Here is a 22,103-nt window from a genome sequence, read left to right on the forward strand (position 1 = left end):
GACAAATCTTGTGTGATTTATATCATTACCGTGCCCCCCGACCCCTGGAATATTTTGAAGCAATCTCAGACATTGTATCATTTCATCTGTCAATATTTCAGCACATCTGTAAAAATGTAAGGATTCCATTGATTGATTGATTGACAAACAGGATCTCACTCTGTTGCCTGGACTGGAGTGCAGTGGTACGACCGTGACTCACTCCAGCCTCGACCTCCTGGGCTCAGGCAATCCTCCTGCCTCAGCCTCCCGAGTAGCGGGAATCACAGGTACATGCCAGCACACCTGGCTAAATTTTTTTTACTTGTAGAGATGGGGTCTCGCTGTGTTGCCCAGGTTGGAGGGTTCCCTTCCTTAAACCAAATCTAAATACATTATTCTAAAGAAAAAAGTTGCTTTTTTTTTTTTTTTGAGACAGAGTCTCACTCTGTTGCCCAGGCTGGAGTGCTGTGGCACGATTTCAGCTCACTGCAACCACTGGCTCCTGGGTTCAAGCAATTCTCCTGCCTCAGCCTCCTGAGTAGCTAGGACTACAGGCGTACACCACCACACCCAGCTAATTTTGTGTATTTTCAATAGAGACGGGGTTTCTCCATGTTGGCCAGGCTGGTCTTGAACTCCTGACCTCAAACAGTCCACCCTCGGCGTCCCAAAGTGCTGGGAGTACAGGCGTGAGCCACCTCACGCGGCTGAGTTACTAATTATTTAATATCATAAATACCAGTCAATATTCTGATTTCCCCAATTATCTGATTTTAAAAAAAAGTTTATTTGTTGAAATCTGGTTGAAAATAAGGCTTTTACATTGCAATAGGCATTTTAGGATACTTTTGATATGTAAGTTATCTTTCAAACTGTCTCCTTCTCTCCTTCCCCTTTCTTTCCCTGTAATTTATTTGTTGAAGAAATTGGGTCTTTTGCCCTGTAGAGTTTGCAAAGACTGCATTTTTCCCATTGCATCCTTGTGATGGTGTCTGACGTGCTCTTCTGCCTTTTGTAATTCTCATAAATCAGCAGTTAATTGTAGAGACTTAAAAGCCATTCTTAGCTTGTGGGCCTTGTAAAAACAGGCACTGGGCTGGATTGGGCTGCACTTGGCTGACTCCTGCTAAAGGTGGCAAAAGTGAGCAGTGAGCAGTTAGATCAGACGGCTTGCAAGGGTGAGCCTGCACTCTTCCACAGTGCTTCACTGTTCTCTCTGCAGGCACTTGAGGGAGGGCTTGGGACAGGCAGGCAGAAAGAGGCCGATTTGACCACCGCTCGGGGAAAGCAGGGACAATGTAAAGCCCCAGAACCTTTGAGAACAGCGTTTAGTCCTGACTAGGTGTGGGGCTGTGGTACTAGACTAGGTGATATGAGTGGGATTTCCTCCCTTCTGTTATTTTCAGCAGAATATTGAAAGCGATTTCCTGGAAGACGTGTGATGTATTCTGAATACGTTAGTCCTTTCTCCCAGGAACATGGTCAGCGATTGCCATACAGTGTCTAATGCAGGTTTGGTTCCTTTTCCCTGCTTAGAAACGAGAGGTGAATACCGTTTTGGCGGATGTCATCAAGCACATGACTCCAGATCGTGCATTTGAAGATTCCTACCCCCAGGTAACAGATTTGCATTTCTCATTTCAACATTGTTAGGAATTTTGTTCTGTTGAATTAAATAGGCATTCTGCATGGATCATGCTATAAAGGCAGATAATCCTGTGTTTGAATCGTAGCTCTGCCAAATCCTAGCCATGTACCATGTGCCCTGTTTTTTTTGTTTGTTTGTTTGTTTTTTTTGAGATGGAGTCTCACTTTGTCTCCCAGGCTGGAGTCCAGTGGCGCGATCTCAGCTACAAGCTCCGCCTCCTGGGTTCATACCATTCTCCTGCCTCAGCCTCCTGAGTAGCTGGTACTACAGGCACCCACCACCATGCCCAGCTAATTTTTTGTATTTTTAGTAGAGACGGGGTTTCCCCTTGTTAGCCAGGATGGTCTCGATCTCCTGACCTCATGATCTGCCCGCCTCGGCCTCCCAAAGTGCTGGGATTACAGGCGTGAGCCACCGCACGGGGCTGCTGTGTGCCCTTTGATCAGTTACTTAACCTTGTTGTGCCCCAGTTTTCTCACCTGTGAAGTGGGGATAGTAATAGTGCTACCTGAGAGTTACTGCAAGGATGAAGTGAAGCCCTCACACAGTGGCCTGCAGTGCTCAACAAGCGTTGTCATCATTGTTGTCACTAATAAGTAAATTGCAAGTATTTTTAGTTAAATCAACTTTTTTTTCCTTTTTTTTGAGACAGGGTCTTGCTCAGTCACCCAGGCTGGAGTGCAGTGATGTGATCACCGCTTAGCACAGCCTCGACTTCCTGGGCTTAAGCATAACTTCCTTATGTGGAAATAAATTTAAACTTATTGGAAAGTTAAAATAAATAATTTCTATTATTCTTTACCCAGATTCACTAACTGTTAACATTTCTTTTTTTTTTTTTTTTTTTTTTTGAGACACAGTCTTGCTCTGTTGCCCAGACTGGAGTGCAGTAGTGTGATCTTGGCTCATTGCAACCTCTGCTTCTTGGGTTTAAGTGATTCTCCTGCCTCAGCCTCCCGAGTAGCTGGGACTACAGGGGTGCGCCAGCACGCCTGGTTAATTTTTTTGTAATTTTAGCAGAGATGGGGTTTCACTGTGTTAGCCAGGATGGTCTCGATCTCCTGACTTCGTGATCTGCCCGCCTCAGCTTCCCAAAGTGCTGGGATTACAGGTGTGAGCCACCACGTCTGGCCAGCTGTTAGTATTTCACCACATATGCTTTATCATTCATGTATGTCCACACATATATACATGTATGTGTGTATGTTTTTTTCAGAATTATTTGATAATAAGTTGCATACATTATGTCACATTTTGCTTCTAAAGAGTTCAGTGAGGCCAGGTGTGGTGGTTCATGCCTGTAATCCCAGCACTTTGGGAGGCCAAGGAGGGCAGATCACTTGAGTCCAGGAGTTCAAGACCAGCCTGGGCCATCTCTACAAAAAGTATAAAAATTAGCTGGGCCTGGTGGTGCATGCCTATAGTCCCAGCTACCTAGGATGCTACAGGGGAGGATCACCTGAGCCTTGGATGTGGAAGTTGCAGTGAGCACTCCAGCCTGGGTGAGAGAGAGACATGGTCTCAAAAAAAAAAAAAAAAAAACACCCCACTAATGGGGGCATGTGAAAAGGGTATAAGAGCAGCTTGAAGGGGCTCTCACTTGCTCCCAATTTGAGGATCAAATGGAATTAGGACAGTAACGGATTATAGCCCATTGAATAAAATAGGAATCCAAGAGTCCATCCTTATGACGAATAGATAAATAGATGAGCGGATTGAGAAATGTGAAAGAAGTGGTAGAATTGGAAAAATCACCATTTTGCAGCCATCACAGTAAAGACAAGAATTGTCTTCCTTTAGGTAAGAATTATCGGTGTCTGTTAAACCTGGGGGGAGAAGAGTTTTGCATGCATTGAGGAGGAGAGAGATTTTGATAGTTCAATGAGGAGCAGGATATTTGCATATCTTAAAAGGTCTTCCTACTGAGCAGGTATCAGTGCAATGGGGAAAATAGTGACTATACAGCACAGACACTGGACAGTCCAGTTAATGAGAGTTCATCTCACCAATGAGGAGCAAAAGGCCATCATGTGCCTGCAGATGTAGTACCCTAAGAAACACACAGCATCACCTGTATAGCATTTCAGTTGAGAATGCATGAGCTGAATTTAATCACAAGGGAATGTCACACGTGCCCAGATTGAGAAGCATTCTATAATTCTTCAGAAATATCACGGTAGCCAGGCTCCATGGCTCACACCTATAATTCCAGACTTTGAGAAGCCGAGGCAGGAGGATTATTTGAGGCCAGGAGTTTGAGTCCAGTGTGGACAACATAGCAAGACCTTATCTCTACAAAAAATTTAAAAAATAAAGAAATTAGCCAGATGTGGTGGTGCATGCCTGTAGTTCCAGCTACTTAGGAGGCAGAGCTGGAAGGATTGTTTGAGTCCAGGAGTTGGAGGCTGCAGTGAGCTATGGTAGCACCATTGCACTCCAACCTCAGTGACAGAGTGAGATCCTGTCTCTGATTGAACTAAACTAAAAATAAAATAAATAAATGAAGTAAAATAAAATAAATAAAAAACCCAAAATCCCAGAAATATCATTGCCATAAATGACAAGGACAGACGGAAGAACTTGTGAATTAACACAGACTAAAGAGACGTGAAAATGGAATGCAGTGTGCAATCTCAGACTGGATCCTGCGTAGAAGATGGAAAATAGTAATGTCAGAAAAGACTAATTGAGACAATCAACAGATTGGATTAGATTTCAAATTAGATTAGATTTCATTATATCAGTGTTAACTTTCCCGATTTGATAACAGCAAGTGGAAATGTCAGAGAATATGATTTTTCTTAGGAAATAAAAAAGGAAGTGTTAAGGGGTAAGGGCATGATTCATACAATCTACTTTCATATAGTTCAGGGAAAAAATAGTATGTTTTACATAGAGAGAACCAGAAAGCATATTTGGCAAAATATTAAAAATTGATGGATTTGGGTAAAGAATATGCCCACTGGGAGTTCTCAGTACTATTCTTTCAGCTTTTCTGCAAGTCTGAAATTATTTCAAAATAAAAAGTTAAAGGCAGGTGAAGTGGCTCACACTTGTAATCCCATCACTTTGGGAAGCCGAGATGGGCAGATTGCTCGAGCCCAGGAGTTCAAGACCAGCCTGAGCAACATGGTGAAACCCTGTCGCTACTAAAAAAATACAAAAATTAGCTGATGGTGGCAAGCACCAGTGGTCCCAGCTACTCTGGAGGCTGCTGAGGCAGGAGGATTGCTTGAGCCCAGGAGGTCAAGGCTGCAGTGAGCTGAGATCATGCCATACTGCACTCCAGCCTGGGCAACAGAGAAAGACCCTGTCTCAAAAAATAATAATAATAAAACAAAAAGGTTTTAAAAAGTAGATGGGCTGTGTGTTTACAAATTCTATCATTAGATGGATGGATAAGTGAGGAGATAAAGTAAATTAAAATACTAGCTTCTGTAGAGTCTTAAGTGGTAAATAAATGGGTGTTTGTATAATTCTTTCAATATTCTTTATTTTTGAGCATTTTTACAATGAAATATTAAGGGAAAAAAACTCCTATCTTTTAAAATCACAGTTTATATGTAGCTGTGCTTAAGTGTTAACAAAAAATTTCTTGTTCTAAAGGGATTAGGTGCTTTGTGCTTCAGAAACTATTTTAACCAGACAGCATTGCAGTGTCTTACAATGGTATGCCTTGGAGCATTGTTTATGATGAAGTTTTGAAGTCCTTTATTAGTTTTTTGCTTGACTGACCTAGTCAGCTGCCTAATTATGGAATGGGCACATAACGTTCTTCATGTTCTGTTTTTAGAACATGAGAGATTTTCTTTGGAAATTATTGAAACAGCAGTTTTTTTAGTGTAAACAAATTGTCAGTACATTTTCTTGATAGCACCCAGAGGTAGGGAGTTCTATTGTATTTAGAAACAGTATCTCCCTGGCTCTCCTGGACCAAGACCCTGTCAACCTTTCGGTCTGGACTGTGCATCGCAGAGTGAGGGGCGGTAACCATCAGTATCTGGGCATTTTTGAGGCAGACCTCACAGACTGTGCCACCGTCCTTGGGTAATACCTTGGCCTTTAACTCTACCAGCGAACTCTGTCCAAATCCTCTCCAGTGAATAATCAAGAAAAAAAGGCCCTACGATGATGTAGAATAGGAACTGGCCAACTACAGCCCATAGGCTATATGTAACCTGCCACTCGTTTTTGTGAATAAAGTTTTATTGGCACAAATTCATTTAATGCACATTCATTTAATGTTGGCAATGGCTGCTTTTGCACTACAGTAGTGTTGAGTAGTTGTGGTGGAATGTAGGACATTTATAGAAAAAGTTTGCCCACTATTCAAGGAATAACAATAGCTGACATTAATGGAGAACTTTCTAAGGGCGGGCAGTGCAATCAGGACTTTCCACGAACCATTCCATTGAGTCCTTACTGCTTTGATCTCCAATTCACAGATGAGGAAGCTGAGACTGAGACTCAGTTACTTCCCCAGGACTAGAAAGTAGGATGTACAGAGTCATTGAGCAAACTCAGACTCAGACAGAGCCTTCCCTAAGCCCAGTTCACCATTTGTTGAACAATCCAGGCTTACTTTATTGTAGTTATAATTGTAAATTATGAAAAGTGATTGCCTTTAAAAAAAAAAATTCAGGTTTTCATGAGAGAATGTGAACCAGAAATAAATTTTTAAACATTAAGTTTTTAAAAATAAGATTTTTGTTTGTTTTACAGCTTCAGTTAATAATTAAGAAAGTTATTGCCCACTTCCATGACTTCTCAGTTCTTTTCTCAGTGGTAAGTAGCATTTCTTAATTATTTTTGGAGATTTGTACCTGGCTCAGAGGTTCTCATTGTCTCGGTAATGTTTTCATGATGCCCCAGGCCAAAAGAAATATTCAGCAGTTCCTTGTAGTTAGTTAGGTCTGATCAACTTAAGTATTATGTCCTAACAGCTTAAGCAGTATTTGAAAAAATAATGCACAAAAACTGAAAGAAAAATATTATTTCTGTTTCATTCCTTACTTATGGGATATGTGCTCTATTGGGCATTACACAACTTCTCAAACCTTCGAAACACTCTGGACAGCCTTCTCTTTGCTCTTCCACAGTGATTTTCACAGAGCACTTGCTTTTTAATCATATAGCCTAATGTTAAAACTATGAAACACATTGAGCTAGTAGTTGTTTCAGTGTCTGACAGTTGAGATTTACCATGTTTCCCTCAAAAATTTAAAATATCCTGCGATGTCTGTTCAAGTTTGCTCAGTGCCCTGGGCAAGTAGGAATCTAGGTTATCCTCTGTATAGTAACATTCTGTGTCTCTCCCTTCACTTCCCTCTTCCAGGTTCCATTTATGTGTGCTCACGGGATTGTAAGAGTTTTTATTTTAATCATAGCAGCTAATATTTATTGGACATATACCACCCTCCCAGCACTGTTCTGGAACTTTACAAGTATTGCCTCACATCAGTTTCACACCACGGCAGGGAAGTAGGAGTTATCACTACAGTACTGCTTTCTTATCCAGGAGGAATACGTTCCAAGACCGCCCAGGAGGTGCCCGAAATCGCAGATAGTGCTGAATCCTGTGTATACTATGTTTTATCCTATAAATACATACCTACGATAAAGTTTCGTTTATGAATTAGGCACACTAAGAGATTGACAACAATAGCTAAAATAGAACAATTATAACGATATGCCAGCATCGCTACTCTTGCACTTTGGGAGCATTATTAAGTAAAATAACTGTTCTTTGAACACAAAAATGCTGTGATACCATGACAGTCAATCCAATGACCAAGTCAGCTACTAAGTGACTAACAAGCGGGTAGCGTCTACAATGTGGAGACACTAGACAAAGGGATGACTCACAGCCTGGGCGGGACAGAACAGTATAACGTGAGATTTCATTACACTACTCTGAGCAACGCTCAATTTCAAATGAATGAGGCTGGGCGTGGTGGCTCAGCGCTTTCAGAGGCCGAGGCAGGCAGATCACCTGAGATCAGGAGTTCCAGACCAGCCTGGCCAACATGGTGAAACCCTGTCTCTACTAAAAATACAAAAAATTAGCCAGGTGTGGTGGTGCATGCCTATAGTCCCAGCTACTGGGGAGGCTGAGGTTGCAGTGAACCGAGATTGTACTAGTGCACTTGAGCCTAGGCAACAGAGCGAGACTCTGTCTCAAACAAATAAAATACTATAAAAATAAAAATGAATGAATTATTTCTAGAATTTTCTATTTAATATTTTCGGATGGCCGTTAACTGAGAGTAACTGAAACTCTGGAAAGCAAAACCGCAGATAAGGGAGCAACTACCATACTCCCACTTTACAAATGAGAAAACTGATGCAGGAAGAAGTAGAGCAACTTGTTTACAGTTACACAGTCACCGAGGTTAGGATTCAGAGCCAGGCAGTCCAATTTCGAGGCCACCTCTGAACAGCTGTACTCTGACTCTTCTTCCATTGCTCATCAATATAATCATAAAAAGACTGAAGTCTGCCTTGCCCGGAGAAGCTTACGGTCATCAAAGGTTGCCGGGATGGCTCGCCAAAATGTTAACTGGTCCCAGCACCAATCCCTGGAATGCATATAAGTTGTTTTAACAGTAACAGCTTTTTATTTTGTTTGTTTGTTTGTTTGCTTGTTTATTTATTTTTGAGACAGAGTCTTGCTCTGTCGCCTAGGCTGGAGTGCAGCAGAGCGATCTCGGCTCACTGCAACCTCCGCCTTCCTGAGTTTAAGCAATTCTCCTGCCTCAGCCTTCCAAGTAGCTGGGACTACAGACATGCACCGGTACACCTGTCTAATTTTTGTATTTTTAGTAGAGACAGGGTTTCGCCATGTTGGCCAGGCTGGTCTTGAACTCCTGGCCTCAAGTGATCCACCCACCTCGGCCTCCCAAAGTGCTGGGATTACAGACATAAGCCACTGTGCCTGGCTCAGTAACAGCTTTTTACAAGCCCAGTCAGGTCCTCTCCCTGATTTCAGAGGAGTCCTCATCTGACCTGACTCAGAGAGATGAACCTCTGTTCTGCTTTTTTGACCTCCACATTAAAAGAGACCCACAGATTCCTTCCTTCCAGTAACTTGTGTCATTTGCATATAGAATGCTTGCTTTATTTATAGGAAAAATTTCTGCCGTTTCTGGACATGTTCCAAAAAGAGAGTGTGCGGGTGGAGGTTTGCAAGTGCATCATGGACGCCTTTATCAAGTGAGTGCCACGGCGTGCAGCGGAAGCTTTGATTCCCAGTGCCCTTGTGAAACCTGTTGCTAAAAAATCAGTTCTTGCACTTTGAGGCCAAGTGAGGTGTACGTATTTCATACAGAAAACCACACTGGAAGGAAAGCCACATTAAAGGCAGCAGTCATGATAAAAGTTTGCAATTCGTGTTTAAGAAGACAGACTACCAAGTGTTATCATGAGCCCTGCCAGCAGCTCCATTTTACTTTGATATGTTTTCAGAAGGAGGAGTCTTTTGATAAATTCCCTCAAGAGTCACATTTTTAAGGATACAAATCAGGGCGTACATACTTATGAAGAAGGCACCGGTGCTAGAAAGGTTTTCATCTTCAGTGTTTAGTTATGTAGCTGACTAATTTGTGATCAGTTTTCAAATTTAGCTCTTTAACAAAAAAGAAAAAAAATCAAATTTAGTTCTTTTCATTTTTTGGATTAAATCTGTGTTTCCCGAAACTGTCCAACGGCTAGTGGTACATGAAATAATTTTAAGGTGGTGCGTGGAAAAAAGGTGTTTTTGTTTTTGTTTTGAGACAAGGTCTCACTCTGTCATCCAGGCTGGAGTGCAGTGGCACAATTATAGTTCACTGCAGCCTCGAGCTTCTCACGCTCAGGTGATCCTCCTGCCTCAGCCTTCCAGGTAGCTGGGGCTACAGGTGTGTGCCACCACAACCCAGCTGATTTTTGTATTGTTTGTAGAGACAGTGTCTCTCTATGTTGCCCAAGCTGGTTTTCATCTCCTGGGCTCAAGCCATCCACCCACCTTAGCCTCCCAAAGTGCTGGGATTATAGGTGTGAGCCACCTTGCCTAGCTAGGGTTTTATTTTTATTTTATTATTTTTAAAATTTATTTTGAGGCAGGGCCCTACTCTGTCACCCAGGCTGGAGTGCAGTGGCACGATCTTGGCTGACTGCAACCTTCACCTCCTGGGTTCAAGCAATTCTCCTGCCTCAGCCTCCCAAGTAGCTGGGATTACAGGCACCCACCTCCATGCCTGGCTAATTTTTTTGTATTTTTAGTAGAGACAGGGTTTCGCCATGGTGGCCAGGCTGGTCTCGAACTCCTGACCTCAGGTGATCTGCCCACCTCTGCCTCCCAAAGTGCTAGGATTATAGGCATGAGCCAGCGCGCCTGGCCTGTTTTTATTTTTAAAGTTACATATTTATTTTAAATGTATTAGGCAGTGTATAGTTTAATGTGATTTCATGTACAATATATTATTTTTTAGGACAAGGTTAAGTTAAAAAAGGCTACAGTTACTTTAAATATTAAGTATCTATAGATATGGTTCAGTTTGGAAAATTGAGTTTGATATTGCTCAAATGTTTTAAGCTTTTCTTGTCATCTTTCTAAAAGATTAATTCCTTCCTAAGGATTGATATTAATTCCTAATTAATTTGCTTGGAATAAATATACCTAATTTACTTACCTAAATATTTGTTATAAGTTTGCCCTTTTATATTTTTGAAAAACCAAATGAATAATTTTGCCTGGCAAAATTTGCCTGTTAAAAACACAGTGACAGACAGGTTGTGGGGAGCTTCAGAAGGTATGAGAAGCATAGTAAAAACAAACAAACAAACAAACAAAAAACAGGTTTGCCCTTAGCCCACCTGGTTTAGGAAAGGGAAGAGTTTTTCTGTGATTTTGCAGTTAGGAGAAGTTATCATGTGTGTAGAAGAGCAAACTTATTATTTAAAGAATTCTGGGCCAGATGTGGTGGCTCATGCCTGTAATCCTAACACTTTGGGAGACTGAGGCAGGCCGATCACTTGAGGCCAGGAGTTCAAGAGCAGCCTGGTCAACATGGTGAAACCCTGTGTCTACCAAAAATACAAAAATTAGCCAGGTGTGGTGGCACACGCCTGTAGTCCCAGCTACTTGGGAGGCTGAGGCAGGAGGATCACTTGAACCCAGGAGGCAGAGGCTGCAGTGAGCTGAGGTCACACCACTGCACTCCAGCCTGGGTGACAGAGTGAGACTCCATCTCAAAAATTAAAAAAAAAATTCTGAGACAACCAGAACACGGCTCATTACTGGTAAACTGGGCTGGGTGAAATGCCAGCTGGATAATTTGCTGCTTTTCAAATGTGTACAGTGGATGAAAACTGAATCCACTCTTACAGTGCTGTCAGTGGACAAAACTTTAACTTTTACCTTTAAATGTCTCCTAGGCATCAACAAGAGCCCACCAAGGACCCGGTCATTTTGAATGCCCTTTTGCACGTTTGCAAGACCATGCATGACTCCGTGAAGTAAGCCATGCTTGCGGCTGAAATATAACACGAATTGGGTCTTAATGCCACCTAATAGAACATTAGGGAATGATTCTTTAAGCTGCCACTGTGAATAATATTACATTATTGGGGGTATTCAAATTCTTGCTAACGAAGACATTCCAGTCTAGGAGAGGAAGGAGGCTGAGGGTAACCTTCTTGAGAAAGCGACGTGGCAGATGTTGTTAGAAAGGAATTTATGTTGTGGGTAAAAAGCTGGTTTCATTCAAGTGAACTCAAACTCCGTGTCTCTTGGAGATTTCTGAGAGCAGCAGATAGTATAATAATGAGCTCACTCATCCAGTAACATAGCCTTTTTATTTCATCTCTTTATTAGCCAATTATTTGAAATTCAAATGAAACTGCTCACATTTCTTAAATGAAGGACTCTATTTCCTCGGTATACTTCAGGCTGAGGCCTATCCACAGGCGTTACCTTTCAGTCAAAGGCTGAATAGTCACTGCTTTGCTTTCTGGTTTTTGTTTGTTTATTTTTAAAATATGTTTTCATTTGACTATGCTTAGGGCAATTCCTGCTTGTTTGTGGCTGAAATTTTAGTCCCCAAAGAATTTTTAAACACAGCAGCTTGATTTACTGGAAAATGTTACAAGAATGGAGAAAATTGTTTTGGAACTTAACCATAAACAAGACGAATTGTATTTCTTCTTTGTTTTCTCTGCGTTTTAGAATCTTCTATGATTTTTTGTGCTTTCAAATTCATGGGTAGTTATGAAAATCAAAGTGTCGAGGCATTTCATAAAAATGGAGCCGGTAGACTTTAGTTGGACAAAAATAGAAATAAAGACACAAAAGGCATCCAGACAGGCACTTAGATTTGTGAGATATCGGGTTTTGGCTTAAGTAAAATAGAAGGTTGATTTCTGTCTTGTTAAAATTGTGCATAGTAGACAGACCAGAAGGTAGGGGTAGGGCAGCTCTTCTTTCAAACATCATCCAGGGACTCAGGTTATTTCTGTCTTATTGTTCTCCCAATCTATCTGGGGTGTTGTCCTTGTCTTCTTCCTGGAAGCTGACGTACCTAAACCATGTCCACGTTCTGGCCTGTGGGCAATGGGGAACAGCAGCTTTCTTTTGGGGACAAAGCTGGGAAGGCTCACACGTCACTTGTGTTCACATCGCATTGTTCAGAAGTGTCCCATAGCCACCCCTAACTGGGAAGGAGGCTAGGGAATGTTGTTCTAAGAACAAAGTGGGGCTGGGTGTGGTGTCTTATACCTGTAATCCCAGCACTTTAAGAGACCAAGATGAGTGGATCACCTGAGGTCAGGAGTTTGAGATCAGCCTGGCCAACATGGTGAAACCCCATCTCTACTAAAAAATAATAATAATAATAATACAAAAAATTAGCCAGGCTTAGTGGCACATGCCTGTAATCCCAGCTACTTGGGAGGCTGAGGCAGGAGAATCACTTGAACCTGGGAGGCACAGGTTGCCATGATCCAAGATCACGACATTGCACTCTAGCCTGGGCCACAAGAGCGAAACTCCATCTCAAAACAAAAACAAAAAAAGAACAAAGTGGACGTTTGTATTGAAGGACAATGGGCAATCTTTGCCAAAACGTTTTCTCCAAGAACAAACCGACAAGCAAAAACCTTGACTCCTGTTTTCTCTACGCTCTTAAAATTTTTAAAAAATAAATTTGGGGAACTATTGGTAGGCCTTCACAAGTGTAATCAAAACTATAACGATTTGACTTTTTCTTCCTCATATTCGTGTTAAATTTTCTATTAAATAGAAGCAACTGAGACCTGAGATTTACTTTACAATGTATCAAAAAAATAAGACGGATTGATGGATGGAGAGGGGAGTGGATAATTATGTGTAAAATAAAACGGTGATGGCAGGATTTCGGTGGTGGGTGGTATGCGTATTTACTGGAAAATTCTTTCAACTTTGCTGTACATTGGAAATATTTATGTTTCCTTTTTGGGGAGAATGGGGTCTCGTCATGTTGCCCAGGCTGGTCTCCAACTCTCCAACTCCTAGGCTCAAACGAACCTGCTACCTCTGCCTTCCTAAGTGCTGGGATTACAGGTGTGAACCAGCACACCCTGCTGGTGGAAATTCAACATAAATTCCATTTATTTTTTAAATAAAACGTTCAGTGAAATTTCCCTGAAGTACAGAATTTGACATTAGACCTTGCTGCCCAAGTTCCAAATAAGTGAAAGTTACCTTTTCTTTTCTTGTTAATAAATATATCTTGAGAACAGCATCTTTGAGGGAGATGAGAAACATATTTAAATTATGTTAATTGTGATTATGTATTTTTATCAAAGGAAAAATAAACGGAGTTTTTTATATCTAGAAAATGCAAAATGTTCTTACCCGTTAAATTACTTACCCCTTGTGTATTTTTTTCTTTAGAAACTTTCATCTGTTACCTCCGTGTTAATTATGTACAATTATTGATTTTAGTGCACTCACTCTTGAGGATGAAAAAAGGATGCTGTCATATTTGATTAATGGATTTATAAAAATGGTAAGTCTTAGGGAAGAAGTTTCAGTGCACTTGGAAGTGTGATGTAATTGTTTATCCTTATTCTGGCGAAAGCAGTTAACATTATGTTCTCTGGTGCTTTTCATTCTTAGTGAGATAAGATGAAATTAGAAAACATCTTACATTAGCCAGGACTCCCCTGGGGGCAAAGAGAGCCAAGACAAACTGGTTTAGGAGGAAAAAGGTGGGGGGGCGTGGTGGGTGATGGGAGGAGGGATTTCTTGGCTCATGGGACAAAAAGTCCAGTGGGCTGGAACTCTCCAAAGCAGCAGCCGGGCTCAGGGTCTCCCGGATGTCATCAGGACCTGCCTTCCCTGTCTGTCTTTAGCCCCGGACTCTGCCCCGTTGGCCCCCGGCTCAGCTGGGCTTGCTCCACCACAGTTCCAGGTTTCCAGTCCCCCAGCTCTGCAGCCCGGCAGGCGGGGCTCCAACGAAGTCCTGGGATTGAGTCTCTTTGGATTAACACGGGTCGTGGCCCCAGGCACACCTGGGTGACCTGAGTCAAGAGGGCCGAGAGTGGAAAGAAGGTGTGCCCTGAAGCAGCTGATGCAAATCATCCGATGGCGATGGAAACTATGCCGGGCAGGCAAAACGCCAGATAGCCACTCCCCATCTGTTTTACTTATCTACTGCTGAGTAACAGCTCATCCCAAAACTTGGTGGTTTTAAATAACAGGGCTTTTTTTTTTTTTTTTTTTTTTTTTTTTGGGGGGGGGTGGGTTCGAGACGAGGGTCTTGGTATGTTGCCCAGGCTGGTTTCCAACTCCTGGCTTCAAACAATCCTCCAGCCTCGGCCTCCTAAAGTGCGGGGATTATAGGCCTGAGCCACTGCACCCAGCATCAGTTTTTTATTTTTTCTTAAACCGTGGATCAGCTCGGTAACCAGGCTGCTGCAGGCAGTGTGGTGTGGCACTGGTGTGGCACGATTCGGCTGGAGGAGCCACAGTGGCCATGTTCCCTTCTCCAGGGCTTTGGTGCTGGATATGGGCTGCGGCCATCTTGGTTTTCTTCCATGTCCTCTCTTTCTCTCCACTGTTCTCAGTCAGTGGTTTCAACTGAGCTTTCTTGCTTGGTGTTGCCTTCTATGAAGGCACAGACAGAAGCAGCAAGGCATTTTAAGGCCAAGTCTTAGAAATCACACAGTGAGGACGGGCGCGGTGGCTCATTCCTGTAATCCCAGCACTTTGGGAGACTGAGGCAGGTGGATCACCTGTGGTCAGGAGGTCAAGACCAGCCTGACCAACATGGTGAGACCCTGTCTCTGCTAAAAATACAAAATTAGCCGGGTGTGGTGGTACATGCCTGTAATCCCAGCTACTCGGGAGACTGAGGCAGGAGAATCGCTTGAACCCGGGAGGCAGAGGTTGCGGCGAGCCAAGACCATGCCACTGCACACTCCAGCCTGGGCAACAAGAGCAAAATTCCGTCTCGGAAATAAAAAAAAAAAAAAAAAGAAAGAAATCACACAGTAAACCCTGGCCACATTCTACTGCAATCTGTGGGTCAAAGCAAGTCACAGGGCCAGTCTGGAGGGGAAGAGCCTCTGCGTTTTGATGCGGGTAGTCCACAGAGACATTGCAGAAGGGCAAGCAGAGGTGGAGGGATTCCTGCAGCCTCCTTTGGGAACATCCCACCATTATACTATCCCAGCCTGAACAGTCTTCGCCTTCATTCTGGGTGCCAAAACACCAACTGCTGCCAATATCTTCTATTTTAGTAGAAAAGTCAGGACCAAAGCTGACAGAGACGAAAATGACGAGATCACTTTGAAAATAACCTTGAAATTCTGACTTGTTCAATAATGCGGGTTGATTGGTCCACCTGACTCTGTGGGTGAAATATCAATTTTGATGAAAATTCAGGATTAGCCTTTCAATTCCTGTGTTAGAAAACCGACCTATGGATTTTCCCAGGTCACTCTCCGTTGTCCTTGCTTTTTGTACTCATCATGTGGTATTTATCTTTTTACGGCATTGTCTGAAAGTTGCCGAGTTATTATGGAAAAGAATATAAGGAAATCAGATATGAAACATGATAGCTGTAATGGAAATGACGATATTAAACCTCATCTGGACAAAAATGATTGATGTACAGTAAAGTTTTTCTTACTAACCAGCTGTTCATAAATTTGAAGAAATAGGAGACGAGGTGATGGTTTAATGGTGGAGAAACTTCCATCTATGGCTTCTGTAGCCACCAGTGAGCTGCCGAGGTTGGCTCTTCATCAGGAAGCAGAAAGGTGTGACCGTTATGATGGCAAACCTTCTGACAAATGGCCCCCAATAACCACATTTATGTTCTGTGAAAAGGCCACAGCTGACAAACAATATCCCATTATTCCCTTTCCAGTGGTTTCCTTCGGAGCCTGGGAAATTCTATTTACACTCTGAGCTTCTGCTTTATACCCCCTGACTTCTTCTGTTCTAGTCCAGTGCCCATGTCATAAAGATGAGGTGGCAATAATAATATTTCAGTCATACCATGTGCTTGTGTTCCCTCTAAAAATACCACTGTCCCCTTCAGCATCTTTCTCCTTGATTCTAGGTTTCCTTTGGCCGTGATTTTGAACAACAGCTGAGTTTTTATGTTGAGTCCAGGTCAATGTTTTGCAATCTGGAGCCTGTTCTTGTGCAGCTGATTCATGTAAGTATCTTCATTCATTACTTTCTTCTCTCAATACATATTTATTGATCATCTACATCCCAATCATTTATTTTTATTTTATTTTATTAGAGACAGGGTCTCACTCTGTCGCCCAGGCTAGAGTGCAGTGGCACAATCATAGCTCACTGTAGCCTTGAACTCCTGGGCTCAAGCAATCCTCCTGTCTCAGCCTCCTAAGTAGCTGGGACTACCAGCTCAAGCCACCATGCCCGGCTATTTTAAATATTGGTTTTTTTGTTTTTTGTTTTTCTGTTTTTTGAGAGATGAGGTCTCACTGTGTTGCCCAGGCTGGTCTCAAATTCCTCACATCCAGCAATCCTCCTGCCTTGGCCTCCCAAAATGCTGGGATTATAGGCATGAACCACTGTACCCAGCCTTAATATGGGATTCTTCTGGTCCTGTTTTGTTACTGTTCTCTATGGTGTGAAAGGTGCTTTCTCAAAGGTTAATAAACTTATTTGGTTTTATTGATCTGTTTTTCTGTGAGATTTGCATTTTCTCATTTCTGCATGCCAGCAACAGAGTTAAGTGATTTACAGAAATCTAACCAGAAGGAGCCCTTTCTTACCTAACAAGAGGTTCCCAACTTTCTTGGATCGTGGCATCTCTCAGTAACTTTTTATGGTGCTCTCAGACCAAAAGAATTAATAACAGCCCTGTTTATTAAGAAGTTAGGTTTAGGCTGGATGTGATGGCTCACACCTGTAATCCTAGCACTTTGGGAGTCTGAGGCTGGCAGATCACTTGAGGTCAGGAGTTTGAGACCAGCCTGGCCAATATGGTGAAACCCTGTCTCTACTAAAAATACCAAAATTAGCCAGGCATGGTGGCAGGCACCTGTTGTCCCAGCTACTTGGGAGGCTGGGGCAGAAGAATCACTTGAATCTGGGAGGTGGAGGTTGCAGTGAGCAGAGATCGTGATACTGCACTCTATACTCTAGCCTAGGCAACAAAGAGAGACTTCATCTCAAAAAAAAAAAAAAAAAGAAGTTAGGTTCAGACAACTTAAGTATTTATGCTCTTACAACTTGATAGCCATTTGAAGAAAATATATATATAAATTGAAAGAAAAATAATACCTTTTTTTCTTTTCTTTTTTGAGACGGAGTTTTTGCTCTGTTGCCCAGGCTAGAGTGCAATGGCACGATTTTGGCTCATTGCAACCTCCACGTCCTGGGTTCAAGTGATTCTCTTGCCTCAGCCTCCCGAGTAGCTGTAATTACAGGTGCCTGCCACCATGGCCGGCTAATTTTTTGTATTTTTTAGTAGAGATGAGATTTCACCATCTTGGCCAGGCTGGTCTTGAACTCCTGACCTAAGGTAATCCACCTGCTTCGGCGTCCCAAAGTCCTAGGATTAGGACATGAACCACCAAGCCTGGCCTATTTTTTTCTTAGCCATAATTAGTAATGATGGGTGTGTACTTATGAGGCATATCACAGCTTTATAAAATTTGGAATTAGATTGGTGATGCTATTCTTATTTCTTGTTTTACATTCACTTTTTTTACATTTATTTTTGCATAGCAATTAAACTTGCTTTTGATCACAGTAGCCACAAAAAACAAGTTTTACGAATATATGATATGGCTATAAGGGATATAAAGCAATCCATCATCAAATCAGCCTTGCACCAGTGCTTTGCAAAGTGGCAACAAACAGGCTGGGCGCGGTGGCTCAAGCCTGTAATCCCAGCACTTTGGGAGGCTGAGACGGGCGGATCACAAGGTCAGGAGATCGAGACCATCCTGTCTAACCTGGTGAAACCCCGTCTCTACTAAAAAATACAAAAAACTAGCCGGGCGAGGTGGCGGGCGCCTGTAGTCCCAGCTACTCGGGAGGCTGAGGCAGGAGAATGGTGTGAACCCGAAAGGCGGAGCTTGCAGTGAGCTGAGATCCGGCCACTGCACTCCAGCCTGGGCGACAGAGCAAGACTCCGTCTCAAAAAAAAAAAAAAAGCAAAGTGGCAACAAACAAATATTGCTGTGTTACCCTAAAAAACTGTGACACCCCTGTGAATTTACTGCCTTTGCTGCAGCACCCCAGGGTGCCATGGTGCACAGTTTGGGAACCACAGGTCCACACTTTTTATATCTGTGGAAGGGTTCCCTAAAGCTCTTTCATTATTTCATGTCTATTCAAGGAGAATAACTTTCATATGTATTTATTTGCTGGTTAGCAAGTTATTTAGCACAACTAAACTTAAGACCTAAATCTAGAAACTTTATCTGGAAAACAGGGAAGGTAATAGTATCCACCCTGGGATTATGCAGCTTAAGCGAACCAATGAATGTATAGCTCTTAAATAGTACTTGGAACACTATTAGTGATGATGTGGCTACTATCATTATTGTTCTTATTGTTGGTATTGTATAGCTGAATGGTGTGGTCTGATTATCTAAATGGTATGCTTTGGAGGTGTCTCTTAAGATCTCTACATTCTTAAACTTTGGTGTGGTAGGATTTCTGGAAATGGAGCAAGTGAGTCCCAGCTATTCATTAAGCCAGAAAATGGTCACTTCTAATGCTGATCAAAAGGCATGACTAACGTAGCAAACACTGTCTTTTGTTCTACCCTCTTGGAGCTGTTTGCTCAAGCCATGATTGGATCAGGCCTGATGACCCCTTTGGCATTTCAGGGTTTGGTGTTAACCAGTCTTGGTCCTAGAAGGCTTGTTCTCATTGACCTGTATGTAGTTAATGTTCAAATTTCTATGGAAAACATTCATCCAAATCAGCCATCACTTCATTACCATTTCTGTTTTATTAACACATTCAGAGTGTGAACCGGTTGGCAATGGAGACAAGAAAACTAATGAAAGGAAATCATTCCAGAAAGACGGCTGCATTTGTCCGGGTATGTTCTCAAGATAAGGACTGTCAGACTTCGAACTCCAGTGGGCTGTTTAGCTTGCGGGTTACTAAATTACTCTTCCCAGAAAAAGATGAATATGTCATGATAAGAATGGTTTAGTATTGATTTTTCAGATTAATTTTTCCCTGTATCTATGGGATGATCTATTTTCTAATGTTTTCAAGAGAAATGGTTAAATGAGTCTGAATTTTAATATGTGTTGTGGGGAAGGTGAATGAGCGATGGATCTGCATTTTTATGTGCCAGCTGAATTAGCTTTCATTTTCTCATATACTAATATAACACATATTTTATAAAATATAAAAGTTTCTAATATAAAAATATATATAATAATATTGTTCTTATAACTGAAAGACCTTTTTTCCTCTAGATAAAAATGATGCCCAACTTTGTTTTTGTTTTTTTTGAGACGGAATCTTGCTCTTTTGCCCAGGATGGAGTGTAGTGATGCGACCTCAGCTCACTGCAACCTCCGCCTCCCAAGTTCAAGTGATTCTCCTACCTCAGCCTCCCGAGTAGCTGGGATTACAGGCACATGCCACCATGCCTGGCTAATATTTTTGTATTTTTAGTAGAGATGGGGGTTTCACCATGTTGGCCGGGCTGGTTTCAAACTCCTGTCCTCAAGTTATCTGCCCGCCTCGGCCTCCCAAAGTGCTGGGATTACAGGTGTGAGCCACCGCACCCAGCCTGATGTTAAACTTTGAAAAATCATTTTCAGCTTCTTGAAGCTGAAAATTTTATCAGATGTGATGCTTCTCAAAATTTATTTATCTATTCATTCATGTATTTATTTTTGGAGACAGGGTCTTACTCTGTCACCCAGGCAGGAGTGCAGTGGTACCATCATAGCTCACTATAACCACCATGCCTAGATAATTTTTTTGTTTTTTTGTAGAGATGGGGAGTCTCACTAGGTTGCCCAGGCTGGTCTTAAACTCCTGGCCTCAAATGATCCTCCTGCCTCAGCCTCCCAAAGTGTTGGGATGACAGGTGTGAGCCACTGCACCCAGCCCTGCTCAAAATTTTAAGAAAGAAATGTATGTCTGTGTTTTTTCATGAAAAAATGCTCATCATCACTCATCATCAGAGAAATGCAAATCAAAACCACAATGAGACACCATCTCACACCAGTTAGAATGGCAATCATTAAAAAGGAAACAACAGGTGCTGGAGAGGATGTGAAGAAATAAGAACACTTTTACACTGTTGGTGGGACTGTAAACTAGTTCAACCATTGTGGAAGACAGTGTGGCGATTCCTCAAGGATCTAGAACTAGAAATACCATTTGACCCAGCCATCCCATTACTGGGTATATACCCAAAGGATTATAAGTCATGCTGCTATAAAGACACATGCACACGTATGTTTATTGTGGCACTATTCACAATAGCAAAGACTTGGAATCAACCCAAATGTCCATCAGTGACAGATTGGATTAAGAAAATATGGCACATATACACCATGGAATACTATGAAGCCATAAAAAAGGATGAGTTGGTGTCCTTTGTAGGTACATGGATGCAGCTGGAAACCATCATTCTCAGCAAACTGTCGCAAGAACAGAAAACCAAACACCGCATGTTCTCACTCATAGGTGGGAATTGAACAATAAGATCACTTGCACACAGGAAGGGGAACCTCACACACCAGGACCTATTGTGGGGAGGGGGAAGAGGGCAGTGATAGCATTAGGAGATACACCTAATGTAAATGACGAGTTAATGGGGGCAGCACACCAATGTGGCACATGTATACATATGTAACAAATCTGCATGTTGTGCACATGTACCCTAGAACTTAAAGTATAATAAAAAATAAAAAGTATCAGTAAAAAATAAATAAATAAATAAATAAATAAATAAATAAATATGTGTCTGTGTTTTTAAACACGAAATTATATTGAAAAGATTACGGTAAAAAATAAGCATCCTGACTCTGCCCTTTGTCGCGTTGCTTGTCTTTCCTCAGCCAGCCACCTCAAACTCTTTAGCAACTACTTCTAATTACCTCCATATTTTTAAGTAATTGGTTTAAACAGCTATTTCTCAGTTTATCAATGTTAGGTGCTACGTATTTACTTTCCATGATGATGGGTGAGGATTTATTTTTCCTGCATTATCACTCACTCTCCTCATATCCCCATCCTCCTTGAGGGTCATCAGACAGAGCAGAGTTGTACAAGAGGGGAAAATTGGGACTCAGAATGGGGAGATTCACTGTTGTAAGTTTCTTTACTTGGAAATACATGAGGGATGAAAACGGGAGTATGATTCTGCCACCGTGGCATTGCCAGCGTTAATGTTTCTTCCCTTCTCCTAGGCCTGTGTTGCCTACTGCTTCATCACCATCCCCTCCCTGGCAGGCATCTTCACACGTCTCAATCTCTACCTGCATTCTGGTCAGGTGGCCTTGGCCAACCAGTGCCTCTCCCAAGGTAAGTCCATCGTTCTCTCATCTCAGGCAGTCCCTTGCTGCTTAGGAAAACTGACTGAGGTGTGTGCATATGTGTGTGGAGAGAGACAAAGATTTCTTTTTTTAGAGACAGAGTCTCGCTCTGTCACCCAGGCTGGAGTGTAGTAGTGCAATCATAGTTCCCTGTAACCTCGAACTCCTGGGCTCAAGCAGTCCTCCCGAGTAGCTAGGACTGCAGGCGCACACCACCACACACAGCTAATGTTTTTATTTTTATTTTTTATAGAGATGGAATTTCACTTTGTTGCCTGGGCTTGTCTTGAACTCCTGGGCTCAAATGTTCCTCCCGCCTCGCACCTGGGCTCAAGTGAGCCTCCCAAAGTGCTGGGGTTACAGACGTGAACCACTGCGCTCGACCAAGAGAGATTCCTTTAAGGGGGAAAGAAAAAAAAAAGAATAATAAGTGATGAGTTTTAAA

At 42.2% G+C, this 22,103-nt stretch overlaps 1 protein-coding gene across 6 annotated transcripts in view; it reads left to right on the forward strand.

The window, feature by feature from the left end:
- The window catches only part of VPS35L (VPS35 endosomal protein sorting factor like), a 148,006-nt gene that overhangs the window by 75,921 nt on the left and 49,982 nt on the right, over positions 1 to 22,103 (forward strand). For 4 of the 6 annotated variants that reach the window (XR_010583862.2, XM_005591372.5, XM_015442472.4 and 1 more), the window contains 8 exons: positions 1,519 to 1,599; positions 6,353 to 6,415; positions 8,757 to 8,842; positions 11,045 to 11,125; positions 13,590 to 13,653; positions 16,216 to 16,314; positions 19,114 to 19,191; positions 21,533 to 21,647. Coding sequence is in view for 3 of the 6 variants with exons in the window: in XM_005591372.5 (XP_005591429.2) it covers positions 1,519 to 1,599; positions 6,353 to 6,415; positions 8,757 to 8,842; positions 11,045 to 11,125; positions 13,590 to 13,653; positions 16,216 to 16,314; positions 19,114 to 19,191; positions 21,533 to 21,647 (667 nt within the window). In the remaining 3 variants the exon portion in view is untranslated. The remainder of the gene's footprint in view (positions 1 to 1,518; positions 1,600 to 6,352; positions 6,416 to 8,756; positions 8,843 to 11,044; positions 11,126 to 13,589; positions 13,654 to 16,215; positions 16,315 to 19,113; positions 19,192 to 21,532; positions 21,648 to 22,103) is intronic. The other 2 variants (XR_012429315.1, XR_012429316.1) reach the window with 1 other exon arrangement.

Source organism: Macaca fascicularis, chromosome 20, assembly GCF_037993035.2.
Source record: "Macaca fascicularis isolate 582-1 chromosome 20, T2T-MFA8v1.1".
Taxonomy (NCBI): domain Eukaryota; kingdom Metazoa; phylum Chordata; class Mammalia; order Primates; family Cercopithecidae; genus Macaca; species Macaca fascicularis.